This window comes from Papio anubis, chromosome 14 (genome assembly GCF_008728515.1).
Source record: "Papio anubis isolate 15944 chromosome 14, Panubis1.0, whole genome shotgun sequence".
Lineage (NCBI taxonomy): Eukaryota > Metazoa > Chordata > Mammalia > Primates > Cercopithecidae > Papio > Papio anubis.
In genome coordinates this window covers 27,952,331-27,971,430 of record NC_044989.1, presented here as the reverse complement: position 1 = coordinate 27,971,430, position 19,100 = coordinate 27,952,331, and the positions used below count along the sequence as shown (strand labels likewise).

At 41.2% G+C, this 19,100-nt stretch overlaps 1 protein-coding gene across 15 annotated transcripts in view; it reads right to left on the bottom strand.

The window, feature by feature from the left end:
* BABAM2 (BRISC and BRCA1 A complex member 2) overlaps positions 1 to 19,100 on the bottom strand; it is a 456,088-nt gene that overhangs the window by 163,122 nt on the left and 273,866 nt on the right. For 10 of the 15 annotated variants that reach the window (XM_017947400.2, XM_017947402.2, XM_021925234.1 and 7 more), the window contains one exon: positions 4,808 to 4,864. The exons of the other annotated variants lie outside the window; for them this stretch is intronic. In XM_017947400.2, the coding sequence (XP_017802889.1) occupies positions 4,808 to 4,864 (57 nt within the window). The remainder of the gene's footprint in view (positions 1 to 4,807; positions 4,865 to 19,100) is intronic. 15 annotated transcript variants of the gene reach the window in all.

Genomic DNA, 19,100 nt, shown 5'->3' with positions numbered 1-19,100 from the left:
TCAGGTCCCTGGCAGGGATGCACAAACGCTGTCAGTGGGGACAGGGTGGGATAATCCCTAAGACACTGGAAGGCATGCTTAGGTATTGGGAGGGTGTAGCAGTGCCAGGCTGGTTGGGCTTGTACTCAGGACCTCCTGTGGTGGGCATGGGTGCAGGCTATGGTGTGCAAGGTGGGGCGATCCTCAGGCCCCCATGTGGAGTGCTCGGGTGGTGACGGCAGTGGTGATTATAAGCAGGGAAAGCCTGTCCTCAGGGTGTCTGCAAGTGCTCTGCAGCCCTGCAGGCGGTGGACAGAGTTGCTCTCAGTAGCAGCAGGCGCAGGTAAGTAGCTCTCAGGCTCTGGGGAGCATGAGCTTCGGTTCCTAATGGTGGCAGCTGTGGCAGCAGGTGCGGCAGTAGTGGGAAAAGCCAGTCCTCAGGGCACATGCAATTGCACTACAGCTCTGCTGCTAGTTGGGATGGGGGTTGCTGTCAGTGGCAATAGCTTTAGGCAGGCAGGTTTTAGGCTCTGGGAAGCATGCATTTTGGCTTCCTTTGTCCTGAGGCAGATCTCCCTGGTACACTGCACTGCCTGTTTCCTGGGATACAGGATACTGTGTGCTGTAGCGCTGGGGCATCCACCACAGTAGCCCTCCAGGTAGATGCAGAGGGATGTCAGTGGGGCTTGAGAGATGTGGAGACGCAGGTGCTGTTAGGCCCTAGGAAAGGATGCCGTCTGGTGGTGGCTGGGCTCTCAAAATCGTACCATGCTACAGTTGCTTAGGACTCAGGGGATGCGTGTGGGACCCAGTGTGAGTTCCCTCCTTGGAGCAACTCCCTAGCATGGTCTCAAGGCAGCTCCCCATGTTAGTCTGACAGCCCCCGAGGGTCAAGAGGCTCTCCCATGGCTAGGATTGCAGGAGTCTGTGGTGGAAATGTGGACCCCAGGGGATCTCTTCCCCTTTCCCCACACTGAGGAGCCTCTCAGGGCTTCTAGCTGATCCTGGCTGTGCTTCCCTCTCCTTCCTTGCCTTGGGTGTTTCCTGCCACTTTTCTGTTGAATCCCAGTGTTCTCTCTTAGATTCTCTATTCAAAGTGTGATTATCTACTTGCTATTTTGGTTCCTCTTTGTGGAGGAGGCAAGTGCCGGATGCGTCTAGTCAGCCCTCTTGAAGCCTTGCTTTATTTTTCACCATATTTCTTTCATATATATACATATATATATGTATATATGTGTATATATATATTGCCCGCCTCCATAAGAATGGAATCTCCACGAGGACAGGTATTTTTGTCTGCTCTGTTCACTGCTGTATCACCTTTGTTTAATTAGTGAACGAATGGCCTTCCCAAAGGTTTAGAACACAGTCCTACAGAAAGCTACATTTATGATTTTGTTATGAAGCCTAAGAGGAAAATTAAAACTATTCAGAGAAATGTGCTTCACAGACAGATAAACTAGCTCAAATTGGCTAGAAGGTACCATTCTAGTCAAAAGCAAGGGATCTCATCCCTCAATAACTTTTTTTTTGTTGTTTTTCACCTGAATACCTGTATATATTTAGGGAATGTATAGTTAATCTTTATCTTGCCCTTCATCCTGCTAATTCTCTCAACTCTTATAAATCCTATTTATCAATCTTGTCTTTATTTTTTGTTTCCTCATGGATTATATCCAAGGTTTGAAAACGCAAAGGTCATGTACCAACCTGTGGTATCGAATGCTTTAAGCTGTCAGGACTTTTCACTGGCAATACAGAGCTGTCACTGATTTCCTGACAGTATACTATCAAATGATGAACTGATAAATCAAACAGAAAGGACAATATCACGTCAATCCAACATCTAGATCTAAGCTGAATTAAAAGTCTAAAAACAGCAAGGAAAGATCAGGGATGCTGTGGTCCCAGCATAAAGTCAGTCTGTGCACATTAAAGCCACACGCAGTGTGATCCTGAAGTCTTGCTCCCTGCTGCACTCAACGGCCTGGGAACCAGATTACTGGCACTAAGCTGGGTCACTGCAGTTGCTTTTTAATGACTGCTAGTACACCTTCCAGTGCTCTGAACCGCAGGATATCCCATGATTCTCATTTAAATAATTCCCTCCCTTCTCTCTCCCAGTGCTGTTTGGATATGGGGGAGCTGGCAGCCTACCTGGTCCTGAGTTGAAGTCTTGTGAGGCCTAAAAACTTGGACTACATGGTAAATTGTATGTACTAAATGGGGGAAAAGGTAAATAAAATCACCGATTTATATGTGGTTAGTCAGTTTTTGCCAAAAGTGAATTAGAGTCTTATCAGAAGTAAATGCTAACCTGTAGCAGGGCAACCCCCACAAGGCTAACTCAAGGGAGGTGTTATGAAAGGAATGTTTGTGTCACCTTCAAATTCAAATGTTAAAACCCTAATCCTCAATGTGATAATATTTAGAGATGGTACCTCTGGGATGTAATTAGCATTAGATAATGTTATGAGGATAGGTCCCTGGTTCAATGAGACTAGTGTCGAAACCAGACAGTTCACAAACTTTCTCTGCCATAAGTGGACACGGCGAGAAGGCTGCCATCTGCAAGCCAGGAAGGAAGGCTGCACCAGAAACCAACCAGGCTGGCACAGTGATTTTGGATTTCTCAGCCTCTAGAACTGTGAGAAATCCATTTCTATTGTTTAAGCCACTCAGTCTATGGCATTTTGTTATGGCAGCCTGAGCTGACTAATACACAAGGTTACAGATTTTTAAAGCTGCTTTACACTGTAAACTCCCAGAAAGCATATTTGGAATTCTCTGACACTTTGAACTTGATTTTTTTCTTCTACTCAACAAGAGGGTACAGGAACACTCGTTCATCCGCATTACACATATATGCACACCCACACCCACCCACGTGCATATACACACAGTACTCTGAGAACAGCCACACCTCGCTGAGACAAGGTTTTCTTCACAGGGAAACATAAGTTGATAGAAAGTGCAGCTCTAGGATACTTTGGGGAAAACAGACATGCCTGGGCAGAGTCCTGCAGCCCTGGACTTCCGACCCAGTCACTGTGTAGTGTGCCTCCTGTCTGAAGAAGCCACAGACACAGGACAGGAAAGTAGATACATGCAGGATGGGATGTACTAGGGCCACATGGGGTGGGTAGAGGGCCATGAAACACACATACATCTTTCTTGCTCTGTAACCCTTCAGAGGAGATCCTCCAAACGCTCCTAAGAACCTGTCTTTGTTGTTTTGATGAGAAAAATTAACACAGTGAATATGGAACAATTAAACATAGGGAGGACAAAACTATGTATATTATTGCAGATGATGTTCTTCAAAGTCCTAAATGAATGCACACATCTGATGATGCTACAGATCCAGAAAGGAATGATCAATTCTATTAAGGATAGTATGCTGGATTATACATACACACACACACACACACACACACACACACACACACCACACACACTTCAAACAAAACAAAACACAGAAGGCACAGGTAATGTTTAGCAGGGTTCCATTTCCTGAGTTCCTCTGGCTTCCATTCCCTTTCAATCACATCCCTGAACTAAACTCTGAATAGCATATAACATATTAAGAAAGTCCTTTGTTCTAAAATTATACATACAAAGAAATTGAGTAGCCATTGTTTCTAAGCTGAGGGGAAGAAAATGAAATTAATTTTAAAATCTGAAGAACAAAAGGTTTTAATCTATAAACTTCACTGACATGCCTCTTAACAATCACTAAAAATGTTCTAGGCGCTACACATACCTAGGAGAGCCAGCCCACATATCCACGACATAATTCATTAATTAATATAGAGTTGGAAGGTACTTCATGCAAGGTGTAAATGAAAATCTCAACCACGAAAGTCCAATTAAAAACAGGCATAAAGCACTAAACATGGAAAACAATCAGAACACAATGGATTTCCCTCCTTTCCCATGTCTTCAAGATAGTAAGAAAACAGGCTGCTTAAAAAATACCTTTATTGGCCGGGCGCGGTGGCTCAAGCCTGTAATCCCAGCACTTTGGGAGGCCGAGACGGGCGGATCACGAGGTCAGGAGATCGAGACCATCCTGGCTAACACGGTGAAACACCGTCTCTACTAAAAAAATACAAAAAACTAGCCGGGCGAGGTGGCGGGCGCCTGTAGTCCCAGCTACTCGGGGGGCTGAGGCAGGAGAATGGCGTAAACCCGGGAGGCGGAGCTTGCAGTGAGCTGAGATCTGGCCACTGCACTCCAGCCTGCACGACAGAGCCAGACTCCGTCTCAAAAAAAAAAAAAAAAAAAAAAAAAAAAAAAAGCCTTTATTATGGGAAGATCTACTAGATAGGAAAGTAAGAAAGGACAGCACCTCCCCTCCACTGCCTAGCCAGAAGGCACCATTCAGGGACTGATCCTCTCTCCATAGCAACCTTGTAAATGCACACAATGGTTGACCACCTCCAGCAGTGGGTCACTAACCATTCCTGAAGGTAGATCATTCCAAAACAAAAAACATATGGGAAGTGCTTTGAAAGCTATCAAGTATTATCGGGATGTGAGAATCCCATCATCATCTTTCATCATTTGACAGACGCAACTGTTAGAACAGTAGTCCTCAATGTATGTACAAAGATATTTATCATTAGTTGTAGTAAGACAGAAAGTAAACTCATAGGTCCATCAGTAAGGATGATTAAACAACTGTTATAATGAACTAGTGAATCCATATGCATTGATATGGTACAATCTCCAAGATACATATATATATATATTTTAAAAGGCAGACTGCAACATAGTATGTACAGCATGCTACCATCCACATGACAGAAAGGATATGTTCACATACCTTTGTATATTCATGGAAGGACATGCATACATAACTGACTGCCTCTGGGAAGGGGAGCTGGAAGACAAGGGGACTGGAATTGGAGGAAATATACTCTGAATCATATATCCTTTTATACCATGCTCTTTACTTAAACATATTTTTTAAAAATCTGTAGTCCTTTTATCCTATTTGATTTTTCTCTACTTTAAAAAATGTTATAAGATGTAAGGGAGAAATGAATTTCTTGCAAAGTTAAATTCTTTTCCACTCTAGCTTCTACTTATGAATCTTTGTTTAATCTCTTAGAATGACAAAATACAAAATAATAACAACAAAAAGCCCTCTAATCCCCCTTTACAGCTATTCCTTTTATATGATTCTCTTATAGTTCATAAACATCTAAAAATAACTTCTTAAAAATGTGATACTATCAATCAAACATAAAGATATGGAGCATAGCTTTTAGCTATTTTAGGAGGAAATATTTCTTACATTTAATTGTTCTTTATTTTCAGTATTAATAGCTAAATTAATTACTTTAATGGCAATTGGTAGATGAAGTTAATATTCCTAGCTTTTTATATACACTAATTGTGATACTTTGACTCAGAGTAAGTCTAAATATTGGCTCTATTTTTTAAAGCATTTAAATGACATTTTTCTAAATAGAAATTAGTAGACATTCATTACAGAAAACTTGAAAAATAGAGAAAGCAAAGAGAAAAATTAAAACAATACATAATCATACCACTCCAGAGAAAACCACTATTAATTTTGCTATACAGATTTCCTTTTTAATTTCCAGCACATGCATGTATATATTATTTATATAATCAGAATCAAGCTGTACATATTGTTTTTAAAGTCTGTTTTAATAAATTATCACCCTCACTTATCTTTTGTTTTATAAAGTTTGTGATTAAGATTATAAAACACATTATTTAAAAAATTTCAAATTTTAATTTTAGTTTTTTCTTTTAATCTGACACATGTTAACTGAAACAAAAAAATTAAAAATTTATTGTCCAAAATTCACGAACTGAAATAAATCTTAAAGAAATTTAAATAAACTTTCAAATAAACGTTTTTTGAAAGTTTAAAGCATTTATATTTCTGAAGTGATTAAAGCTTAAAACTGTACTGGGACTTCTGGAATGCCCTGTATTATAAATATGATCCCAGGCTATGGTTTTTGTTTTGTTTTGTTTTTTTCCAGTGACTAACAGGATTCTGTTATGCTGCTATACTGTAATATACTTATCTAATCCCTTATTACTGAATTTTTTTTTTTTTTTTTTTTTTGAGACAGAGTCTTGCTTTGTCACCCAAGCTGGAGTATATTGGTATGATCACAGCTCACAGCAGACTTGACCTCTTGGACTCAAGTGATCCTCCCGCCTCAGCCTCCCAGGGACTACAGGCACACCCCACTATGCCTAGCTATTGTTTTTGTTTGTTTGTTTTAGTACAGATAAGCCTTGTTATGTTGCCCAGGCTGGTCTCAACTCCTGGGCTCAAGTGATCCTCCCACCTCAGCTGCCCAAAGTATTAGGATTACAGGTGTGAGCCACCCCACCTGGCCTGGATATTTATATTGCCTCTTTTAAGAGGTCACAAAGAACATAAAAATAGGGGAATAAATGCTTGTCAGGTAAAAACACTCCACTCAGATTAGAACTACAATAATATACTGAAATCCTAGAGCAACAGGGATGTAAGTATTAAAGGTTTTTAACACATATTGTTAAATTATCTTCCAGAATGGCTAAACATTGCCACCAATATTGGCACTACTTAGAGTAAAACAAAAATGTCTTTAAAAATAAAAGTGATTGTTTTCCTCTTAACCAAAGACATTTACAATAATTAAAGTAGTACGTTTCAGGCTTACTATGTTACCACAGCTTGAAATAAATCTCCATGGTGTGGTTCAGAAGAGCTCTTTTACAAACTGACCCACAATCCTTACTGGAGTTTGAAGGAGATAAAGTTTTAAATAAGCCCATAATAGAATACAGTTAACCAAGTCTTTAACACGAGTAGTGGGATCAGACGTATTGGAGCTAAGCTAAGTCTTCCCTCAGCTTGCTCAGAAGCTGCTCACAGAAGAGGGCACAGGTGGCCAATGAGGGAATAAGTAGCAGGACTCAGCCCTTACCTACAGTGTTGCTATCTTTCTGGAAGTTGGGCTGAATTAATTAATTGGGGAGCAGGGGTGAGACTAACTATCTGCACCTTGGGGAAGTTACTGGATCTGTGCCTAGATGGAACACGAAGGGAAAAAAAACTGTGAAAATACTAATTAATCTTCCTGATGTTTTCAAGTCTGACTTGAAATCTTTCAACTTCTAGGCAGGGCCTTCAAATCCATTTAAAATAGACGTCTCAGCGATTAGAAACCTGATCAGAATGAAGCTTTTGGCCCTCTAAGAATGATAAGCAAACTGCTGTCAACAACGCATTGGACAAAAAAGGTAATAAAGCACCTTGGGCCATAACCACTTCCTTTTTATATGCCCCTCGCCTTTCAAACCTCAAAAGGGAGGAGAATTTAGCATAACTGAAAGGAAAAAATTCATAGCCACTAGGAGTGATCACAGCCCATACAAAGCAGACCGGGCAATCTCCTATGATGTCACACCATGCCACACACAGACGTCCAGAAGAAGTAGGCTACGGCTTTCGAAAGTGCCAAATGTTCTCTGATTACAGTACGTGAGCCTATGAGAGACAGCCTTCCAAGAAAATCAGATCCTGGCTGAATTATTCAATTTGGACAATGGATATAACTTTTATACTAGCCAAAGAATAAAAAGAATATATTTTATGCATTCGACACAGGCAATTCTGGCCCTTTATAATAAAATGGTTCCACTGTGTGCTGGTGGACCCTTGTTAAAGGCAGCTTCTAAGTCTAGACCATGGGAACACCTTTTAGTTGGAAGTGCTTTCCACTGGGCTCCTTCAGTTCCTCTGTAACAAAAAAGCCCTTGGGTGAGGTCCAAGAAAGTCTTCTCAGGTATTAGCAAAAACTCTCTTATTCAGATAAATAGAACTTGGCTCTGACATTTACTAGCTGTGTGGTCTTCAGAAAATTATTAACTTCTCTAAGCCTCTGTTTCTTCATCAGTAATGAAGAAGATATTAATGGTATTCACCTTATAGGAGTAGAAATACAGATTAAATGAGACAGTGCAGAAAAAACACTTAGCATCTGAACATCATGATTCTCTCAATTTTATAGGTAATATAGGTTAACTATTTTAGAATATATAGAATAACCAAATCTTAGCCATCAAAGTGTTGCCTATCAAACAGACTTAGCAAACTGCGTTATTTATTTATTTTTATTTTTTATTGAGATGGAGTCTCGCTCTGTCGCCCAGGCTGGAGTGCAGTGGCATGATCTCGGCTCACTGCAACTTCTGCCTTCTGGGTTCAAGCAATTCTCCTGCCTCAGACTCCCTAGTAGCTGGAATTACAGGCACCCGCCACAATGCCTGGCTAATTTTTGTAATTTTAGTAGAGACGGGGTTTCACCATGTTGGCCAGGCTGGTCTGGAACTCTTGACCTCAGGTGATCCCTCCTGCCTTGGCCTCCCAAAGTGCTGGGATTACAGGCGTGAGCCACTGCTCCCAGCGCAAACTGCATTATTTAAAAATAACCTGTTATTAAATGCAGATTTAGAAATAAATATATTTATGAAATCCTTACGGATGCTTAAAAATGTTTTCCTTGATTATACTACTTACAAATTTTCTCTGAAATTGTTTCACTACTCATTGGTTACCAAGTCCCTTCTTGAAGACAAAGGCAAACTTCAGTACCTATCTATATAACTAGTGACAGTGCAATCATTCAGTCCAAATGATTCATATGGAATTAGTCACACAATCAGAATGAAGAACATGTGCATAAGTAAGATTCTATTAGCTGCAGAAAACTGTCAATTCCTGAAAAGTTTATCTTCTCCAGCATTCCAACCAAGAACCTCTTTTCACACTATAGTATTGGCAACTCATGGTTTCCACACCCACCAACATGTTAATACTAAAGCTATTCCAGTCTCAACCTCTTTCCAAGCGCCTAATCCTAAATTTCTAACTGTTTCTTGGATATCTCCCCCTGGATGTCCAGTAGGCATTTAAAACTCATCAGGGTCCTGGCAAGAAACAGATGGCACACTGAAAAGGGAGATAAAAGCAAGTCTGATGAAGGCATTCGTTATGAGGTTGTAAACAGGGTAAGGGAAATCAAAAAGACATAGAGAAGCACCCTAGGGCCAGCAACAAAGGAAAGGCGTTCCTTATCACTGGGACCAAACCAAAGATAACTGTAGTGTCAGGAGCGGGGCTCCCAATGAAGTTGTGGCCATAGGTAGAAGACTGCAAACACAGCCACACCAGTGCAAAGAAGGGAAGAAGCCAGGGATAGGAGAAATATCCCTCCTCACTCTCCTTCCACTCTCCAATCTCTAGCTGCTGAACCCAATCAAAGGCCAGAAGGTAAGAAAATTCATTCTGATACAGCCATCCAGGGCACATACCAAAGTGAAGTGGTCCAAATCCAGATTTACTAGCTTGGCATCCACCCCTCCCCCTACTCCCCCAAAATGTGTCCTTCCTGTGGTATTCACTATTTTGGTTAATAGGATAACTCACTAGAGTAGTTTTTGGTCATTCAACCTTATTATCATGACCTAGACCTCTGCAGCTCCTATTTTCCTACTGCAGCTCCTCCTACTTCAAGTTACTCTTCTCTCCAAGCCAGCACCCTCCATGGACTCTAGTTATCTTTACAAAACTTAAACCTCAGTGTACTCACCTCCTAGGGCTGCCGTAACGAAGTACTACAGACTGGATGGCTTCAACCACAGAAATTGATTTTTCTCGCAACTGTAGAGGCTGGAAGTATAAGGAGTTAGCAGGGCTGGATTCTCTTGAGATCTGCTTGGTTTGTAGGTGGTTGTTTTCTCCCTGTGTCTTCCCCCTGTGTGTATCTGTGTCCTAATTTCCTCTTATTATAAGGACATTGGTCATATTGGGTTAGGGCCCATTCTGATGACCTCATTCTAATCTAATTACATCTTAAAGGCCTTATCTCCAAATATAGTTATATTCTGAGGTACTAGGGGGTTAAGGCTTCAACATATGAATTTTGAGCAAACTTTACTTCCAAAGCATTTTCTCTGCTTAAAAGCCTTCAGTGTGGCCGGGCGCAGTGGCTCATGCCTGTAATCACAGCATTATGGGAGGCTGAGGTGGGTGGATCACTTTGAGGCCAGGAGTTCAAGACCAGTCTGGCCAACACGGCAAAACCCCATCTCCACTAAAAATACAAACATTAGCTGGGTGTGGTGGCACACGCCTGTAATCCCAGCTACTCAGGAGGCTGAGGCAGGAGAATCCCTTGAACCCAGGAGGTGGAGGTTGCAGTGAGACAATATCGTACCACTGCACTCCAGCCTGGGTGACAGAGCAAGGCTCTGTCTCAAAACAAACAAACAAACAAACAAACAAACAAACAAAAACAAAAAAACAAAAAGTGCCCCTTCCCCCACCATTTTCTCTAAGACATACTCCAGATTTTTAAACCTGGCATGCAAAATGACCTTAACAACTTGCCTACTCAACTTACTTTTCCAGCTTCACCTCTTGCATCTGCTGTTTTTGCATTCAGATATCAAGCTCCTCGAACCAATGATCATTTTACAACCATACTTATACCTCACCTTTGTATATGCTGTTCTCTCTGTGTAGAATACTCTCACATGTCCAGTAATCTGTAAAGTTATTTTTGATGCCTGAGGCAGAGCCAATTACACCCTTCCCATTCCTCAAAGAAACTTGAACACCCTACTATTATAGTATGTATCACCCTGAATTGCAATTAATTCTTTACGTCTTTCTCCCACAGTACACTGGCAATTCCTTGAAGGCAAAGACAATGTCTGTTTTTGCTTATCACTGATTCCTCTGCACCCAGAGCCGTACCTGGGACACAGTAGGAGCTAAACAAATATTTCTTGAATGAAGGAAATGAAAAAATAAGTGAAAACATGAACAAACCAATAAAAGAGGAAACGGTTTAATTTCTCTTTTGATACCTAGTACAGAGGTATGGTACTCACCAAACTCAAGAATGTACTTAATAAATGATTGCTGAATAAAATCCTGACTGAAGCATACAGGAAAATCTGAAACCATGAAGGGATCTGGAGTTATTTACTTTAAGAAAAGTTACGGAAGCTGATTATCTCTGGGGTAAAAAGGAAATGGATTTTAAAAAGCCTATAAACTTCAGGGAAGAAGCGCCAAGATACATGTGACAAGGCAATCTGAGCTCCACTCAGATCCAAGAACAAAGGGTTCCTGGTTTAAGCTATGGAAGTATCTGTTCCAGAAAGCAGCTGGGCAGAATTTCCTCACACGAATAGCTCTTAATGTATGGGAAAAAGAAAAGAGCAAAACAAAACAAGCAAAGGCAGCAAAAGGGAATAATTAGTGTAAACAGTTTAGTTTTTTTTTTTTTTTTTTTTAATGCATTGGACAAACTCCAAGAAGGGGAAAAAAAATGTTGTGGGATAAACATCTGTTCACTCGGAACATGACAGAGCCCTTGACAGGCTCTGCGGCCTGTGTGTGTCCTTATGTGCCCGAGGTTTATATTTATGCTTCCACTGCTCAGACAGCCCACAGAGTGGCCCAGAAAAAGACCTATTCCAGGCCAGGATGCACTCCTCTAACTCCATGTAGGGGTGCAAGAGCAACTCTCACTCGGTTGTGTTTGACACAACAAAAAACACACTGAAGGGAAGAAGAGCAAATACCAATTGCACATGTGGAACTGCCCTGCTCCACCTGCACTGGGTTCCATTGACACTGTATTTTACTGACTGCACGGAATGCACGCAAGTGACCAGACACCACACGTTTATGGGGATTAGCACTGTCTTTCCATCCCTATGATCCTTGGTATCAAGATATTAAGTGCAACAACTTGAAGGAGTCTGTTTTCTTGTGCCAGATGTGCCTTTTGCAATCAGTCACTGAGTCTAGGAGTTTCTAAGAAGAGAACTCCATGAGAAAATTCATCTTCAGTTTTCAGTACCACCTGATAGTTTCTATCTCCCCAACTGAGTAGAGGTGCATAGCAGTGGGCCTAGAGATGAAGGCAGATGGAAATGATCTAGCAATCTGCAATGGGCAGTGCCCTGAGGGAAACACCCACAAGGGGTGGATGGCCTCAGTTCTCATCTCCATGATGCTAGATCACGTTACCTTAGAGCCTTGGGCCATGAGAGTCCAATTCTGAGGCCTCTGACCCAGCTCTGTCAGCCTAGCCGATCTTACACAAGTCTCACCCTTAGGAGTGCATTGTGTTAAGATGGGGACAGACTGCCTCGTCCTTATCTTTCTTTCTGGCTGGGTTCACAACTTCTCTTGCTTTATCATCCAATTTACTCCCTTTTCTCTTCCTAAGACCCACTGCTCTCAGTTTTCCATTATTCTTATGGCATTCATGTCTAACTCTGACATTCTATTAAATATCTGGCGGGGGTGACTGACTTTTGCTTCTCTCCTAGACCTTTGTCCCCAGCACCATGTGTGCATTTTCTGTGACCTGCCTCAAGATGAGAAAAATGTTCTTTTTCTCCCCTTAGGCATGAAGCTCTCTGGGTCTCTAAAGTCTCCCTGATAGCCAGCTACTGACTTACTCCACATAATACAAGAGGTCACATTTAACAGAATTATTCTGAGAGTGGCCAGTTGGGGCTGTTAACAAAACTAATTCTCAGGCTGATCCTGGCCCACCTGCTGACTTGGCTGGAAGAAGCACTGGCACCCAGAGCTTCACACTGAGAAGAAGGTCATGGGGGAAGCAGGGTGGCTGCCGGCTGGGAGGCATCTGGGAGGAGTGAGGGTTTCACCAGGTTGGCCACAAAAGATGACACCACCATCTTTTTTCGGGGGGCACCTCATTCTATCTGTCTACACACAGATATGTCTACACCCACAATAAAAATGTTTATAAATAAAAATATTTGGTACCAGTTTTGATTTTCTACAGAATTGGGACTAAAAAACCAATTTATTCTTACACTTTTGGATTAAATGGTAACTCCACAGTTTAATTTTATCTCAAAGGGGAAAAAAAGCTGACATCTAGCAGTTAAACATGTCTTTGTCACTAGAGGCCTATGACACAAATCTCGATGATATTTTATGAGAACATGTATAGCTTTTCTCCACTTGTGGCTATAATTGCTGTTGGAGAAGCCCCAACATGTAAAGGTTGATGCTTCTGAATGTGCTGAAAGATGCTGGAACTAAACCATGCAGTGACAGCTATCAAAATGTCACCAATGCAGTGTCATATTCAGTCAAGATGCTTAAAAATTCAAATGTTCAACTAACACTGCTCTAGCTGTGCGAGGAAGAGGATTACCTGGCTGGTTGTTAGGGAAATGAAATAAGGTAATGTGCGTAACAGCACTTAGGAAGAAGCCCTGTGCAGGGCTGGCCGAGCTAGGAAGAGCTATCATTCACTGGGCGCTGACTCCATAGAGTAGCGCATGCCAGACACTAGTCTCATTACACATGTTTTAACTCAATTCATCCTCACAACTGTGAAGTAGACGCTATCCTCATGCCTGGGTAAAAGGTGACAAAAAGGAGGCTAAGAGAATACCCAGCTACTCTGTATTGGAGGCTGGATTCAAATCCAGGTCTGTCTGACTTTGGAGTCTTTACTTTGACCGTTACTTAAGTTCTGGTTTCTCAAAAGCATCCTGCAGAAAGCCGTGTACATTTCAGGTGCTCTCTGTCTTTACCGTCCAGGTGTGAGGCGTGCGCCTCAGGGCCCAGAGATGTACTCTCTTTACGTGGGCCTAAACACCCACTGGTATTTTAAAAAAGACAAAATACGGTATTTCAAGTTTCTAAATAATTTTTGTTTAAACAATTACAACTCCTTGCTGCTTGCCCATACATTTAAAAGGTTTCATTTGAAATCACTAGTATTTATTCTAGGAATCAGTAGTTGGTTTGAAGAGAAGGTTGCAGTAGCTAAAATTTAAATTTATACTAATTTAGGGCACAGGAAGCAGTGTATAATATAGTGAATTATGTTTCAAATGGAAAACAAACAAAAGGATGTCCACATGTTTCATCCTATATCTATCAGAGTCCATTTCTGTTGCTAAATAAAATAAAGATCTCAGCCCTCAGTTTACCCCAGCTGCAAAATGAAAATAGTACCTCACTCAACATATGAGTGATTAAATTAGCTGCAGCTGGGCCAGCTTGGCATTAAGTAACTGCTGTGCAAGACTTTTTGACCGCAAAAGAGCAAAGTGGAGGGGAACAAGTGCCAAAAAGGACACACCCACCCATTTGTGCTCCCTTTTGTATTAGGAATGCAGGGCCTCAGCATTGCCCAAGGGGTTTCAGGGTAAGATACTGGACAGGTCTGCTAGGCAGCTCTGGCTAAACCTTGCTTGAAAAGTGGAAGAGTTTGGGTTCTAAGTAGCTCCAGAATAAACGGAAGAAGGCTCTTTGAGACACTTTGGGAGTTTGAGCCAAACCAGAGACTCTGAAAATGGGGAAAGCAAACTGGAATTTCCTTGAAGGCCTATCTCTAATTTCTATTTTCTACCTACTCCCAACCCAACTCTTGCTCCCATCCCCATTCCCATTCCCCGCAGTCATCTGACTGGAAACTGGCTCAAGCTCTGAGTGAGTCACTGGTTGACCCAAGCACCTAGACTCCTGGAGCCCCCCAGGAACCCTAGGAGCCACAGTGAAGCGCGGGGGTACAGGCAACTCAAAACGAGAATGTGCCAACTTCCCAAAAAAAGGCAATGGTTGGGCATGTGCTCTCTGCTCCACAATGGCATTCTTCAAATGCTTTATAAGCCACTTAAAAAGAAAACTGCCTACCCATAATTCCCTGAAGACGTCTGGCTGGTTTATGCAATTTCCCAGTTATGCATCTTTCCTGTTAAGGGAATCTGTTGGAAAGCTGGCTCTGCACAATTGGGAAACTTGGGACCATCATGATTAATCATTAATAAATTCACAGAGAACCTCGCCTCATGATTTAACTCTGCAGTAGTCTCCAGAAATTTGACTAAATGATGCTAAATATTTTTTAAAAGCATAGACAGTAGAAATCTTCCATGTACTTTCTGACAACTCTTACACAGACTACAAATTTCTGTACTTTCCAAACTCTCCCATGCATCCATCGTCTCTAACACCTACCAGACTGCATCCTTTGCCCATTTGCCCACACTCACTATTTCATTACTATTTCATTCCACCTACCTACTCTTTATTTAAAACAAAACAAAACAAAACAAAAAAAACCCCAACAATTTATATGTTCCTTTCTACGTTCATTTAATTTAGTTTTCTGGATCCATGTGTATGCAGTATTTGCACATGCTAGATGCTAGTGCTAAAAAAAACAAACAAACAAACAAACAAACAAATCAAATATTTAGGAAGCACCGCCCATGGGTTCAACTTCTTATTAGGAATAATGAAAGATAATACAAAAAAAGGCATATTTGTGTGATCGTGTGCATTGCACAAGTATATTAATGTGTGGGTAGTGATTGTGCATACGTGCACTTCTGGGGGCTCCCTTAAATTACTGCCTCTGTAACCTAACGCTGTGGCTGACTGAACAAAAGAAAATGTTCTCAACACAATGTATAAGATAAATTAATATATACTTGGATAGGTGTCTGAGGGGCCCAAGGGGGATTAGCTATCACATAACCATACGCTAAGCTCCGTGCACGGGCCCAGCTAAAAAGAACATATGAAAACCAATCATGGCCAGGCACAGTGGCTCATCCTGGAATCCCAGGTTTTTGGGAGGTCAAGGTGGGAGGATCCCCTGAGGCCAGTTCAAGACTAGCCTGAGCAACTTATTGAGACCCCATCTCTACAAAAATAAAAATACTTAGCTGGACATGGTGGTACACGCCTGTAGTCCCGGCTACTTGGAAGGCTCACACAGGAGGATCACTTGAGTCCAGGAGTTTGTGGTTACAGTGAGCTATGATTGGCCCATTGCACTCTAGCCTGGGTGACAGAATTAGACTCTTTCTCTTAAAACAAACAAACAAAAACTCAATCATTTTCTGGGTTTCTTTCAGGACGTGAAACCCTCCCAGATTATTACCTTTTACCTAACCAAATTCTGGCAATTTTTTTTTTCGATGGGGATGGAGTTTCACTGTGTCGCTCAGGCTGGAGTATAGTGGTGCAGTCTCGGTTCACTGCAACCTCTGCCTCCTGGATTCAAGCAATTCTGCCTTAGCCTCCTGAGTCGCTGAGATTACAGGTGTGTGCCACCAAGCCCAGCTAATTTTTGTATTTTTAGTAGAGATGGGGTTTTGCCATGTTGGCCAGGCTGGTATCCAACTCCTGACCTCCTGGAGTTGATCCACCTGCCTGGGCCTCCCAAAATGCTGGGATTGCAGGTGTGAGCCACTGCATCCAGCCAATTCTGGCAATTTTTAAAACATCCATATTGGTCTACTCACAGTGCCCTAAAAATGCCAGGCACACTCCTGCATTCATGCCTAGTTCACATGTCCCTTCTGTCTGGAATGCCCATCCTCTCCATTACCTCCTGGAAAACTTCTATTCTTCCTTCGATGTCTTATTCAGATGTCACCCTTTCTTCGAGTCCTTCTTGGACTCCATAGCAGACAGAGCTCACGGCTCTTTCCACTGGGCTCCTATGGTTCTATGTGCACACCTCTATTACAGAATTCATCACACTGTCCAAGTTAGTTACTTCTGTGCCTGACTCTGCCAGTAGACTCTACTCTTCTTGAGTGTCGGACATCTTCAATCTTATTCCATAACCTCCCACCCTGACTTAAAAAGTGTCAGTAGACTGTCTGACGTGTGATAGGCACCCAAATAAATGTTGGTTGAATGAATGAATAATGACATATTACACTAGTTCTTTAGAAACAAACAGAAACTCCTGAAATTGAAATCAGTGAATTTCCTCAGAATGCAGGAATTTGAGATAAAATGTTTTATCCTTTAGCTATTTAAGTGAAAAGAGAACTTGTTGATGATGTTAAAGTTCCAAAAAATGCTTTTCATACCAGTAAAATTTCCAGACATGCACTAAAGCAGAATCAAGGCAGCCAGACAGCTTAAACCACTGGCGATAACTTCAGAGAAAGAAAGGGCAAAGGCATTAATGAGAATGAACAAAAATTTCCTACTCTGCCAACTTAAAATCTCTTTTCAATTTAGAAAACCTCCCACAACTCCTATGCAGAAATTCAAAGTTTAAATCATGCAATAAATAACAATAATGCAGGCAAAAGCTGCATTGGGAAAGTAAGATCAATAACTGTAGTAGAAGTCTCAAGCTATATTACATAGCCTTATTATAATGCTGAAAGAAGGAATTTGACTTCCAAATAATGAAAGAGACAAACAGCAGAATGGTCCAAGAAATGGAGAATACAAATTCAAGCATGGATGTTGCCAATCCTAACAGATGAACATTCCAAGGAGCTCACACTGGCACGGAGATTTAGAATGGTGGCAGATAGTTCCACTCTGAAACCACTTTTGTTGCTGGTAGTTTTAGGGCTGCTTTGAGGCATAAACTGAGGAGCTACTTTATTACTACAACAGCGTGTATTTCAGTACTTTTTAACTTTCTTGTGTTGATGAAGTTATTCAAGTTATCATTTTTGTTTTTCCTTTGGATCTGTCTTTTCTCCCTATGTGGGCTTCTTCATTCAGAGTTTATTAGTATAGTTTTACTATCTTGCTGATTTAAACCTGGTGTAAATATTTTGTTGTTTTTATTTTTGAATTTTTTAATCATTAGGTGAGGGTGAACAGTGTTCTACGTTTATTAGTTGTTTTAATTCTTCCTCTGTAAACTGAACGACATTGCTCTTTTACCTATTGAGATTTTAAGTGTTCTGATCAATTTAAATAGAAATGCTGTTAACTTTTTACTATATTTGTGATCAATATCGTTCCAGTTTGTTTTTTAAATAGTTTTCATGTTATTTCTGACACAAAGAAGAAAAGCTCAGCTTGAATGCTTGGATAACTACTCATGATTATATCATTAGTAGGTGGGACATCAGAGATTAGAACCCAGGCCTGCCTGACCCCACAGATCAGGTCCTTAAAGAATTTGTTGGCTGGGCACAGTGGCTCACGCCTGTATTCTCAGCACTTTGGGAGGCCAAGGCTGGTGGATCACGAGGTCAGGAGATTGAGACCATCTTGGCCAACATGGTGAAATCCCATCTCTACTAAAAATATAAAAATTAGCTGGGCATGACGGTGCACGCCTGTAATCCCAGCTACTCGGGAGGCTGAGGCAAAAGAATCGCTTGAACCAAGGAGTCAGAGGTCGCAGTGAGCCGAGATTGCGTCACTGCACTCCAGCCTGGCGACAGAGAGAGACTCCGTATCAAAAAAATAACAATAATTTGCTGAACGGGATTAATACATTTGGGTCCAAACTTGATTGATGATCTGCGGCCATCATTGAGGATTATCAGTTAATATATTTTGTATTTGACTTTGTTGAAACTGTCTGGTTTTGCTGTTATCAAAGCTTGTTTATCCATAGCAGCCTGTCTGCCTTGAATCTGTTGTTTCATATATGCTAGGGGTGTAAAAATTAGCTAAGTCTGCCAGGGCAGTATAAAACAAAATGGCTGACTGCATTTTAAAAATGGGGTTTGGCTCTTCAGACTCCCCTTCTTGGAGTCCAGGGATCAAGGCCCTTTTCCAGCGTATTGCTAGGAGTCTCACCTTTGGATAACTGAGGTTTTTCCAGGGCTGGTAATCTGACCTTCCTATAGGAGGCACTTGATACACGTTTGTTGAAGATAATGAAATACTTTTCTTTAGTTTTCTAAATTGCCCAGGAAAAGCTTTCCCAGTCAAGATTAGAGACACAGCAATTTTCCACACACAGGGAAATAACTGGGAAATTATTCTCATAAGGAAAAAAGTCTTACAGTTTTCTGTAAATAAAAGAGTATCCTATTTTCATTCCCACAGAAGTCTAAAAATTACAGACCAGTGCATTTGTTTTTCTAAAGAGACATATGTAATTCACTTTAAAGAAAAGTTGGCTATGAAAGAGACTTCTATCAATTAAATTGAATGGTGAATCATATTTTCCCATTAAGTTCCATTTAAAAATTTGTAATATAGAATCAAACTTGGCCTTCACCTCAAAGATGTCCCTAGACTACGTATATTCATTTAAGGAAAAAGGCAGTTTTCT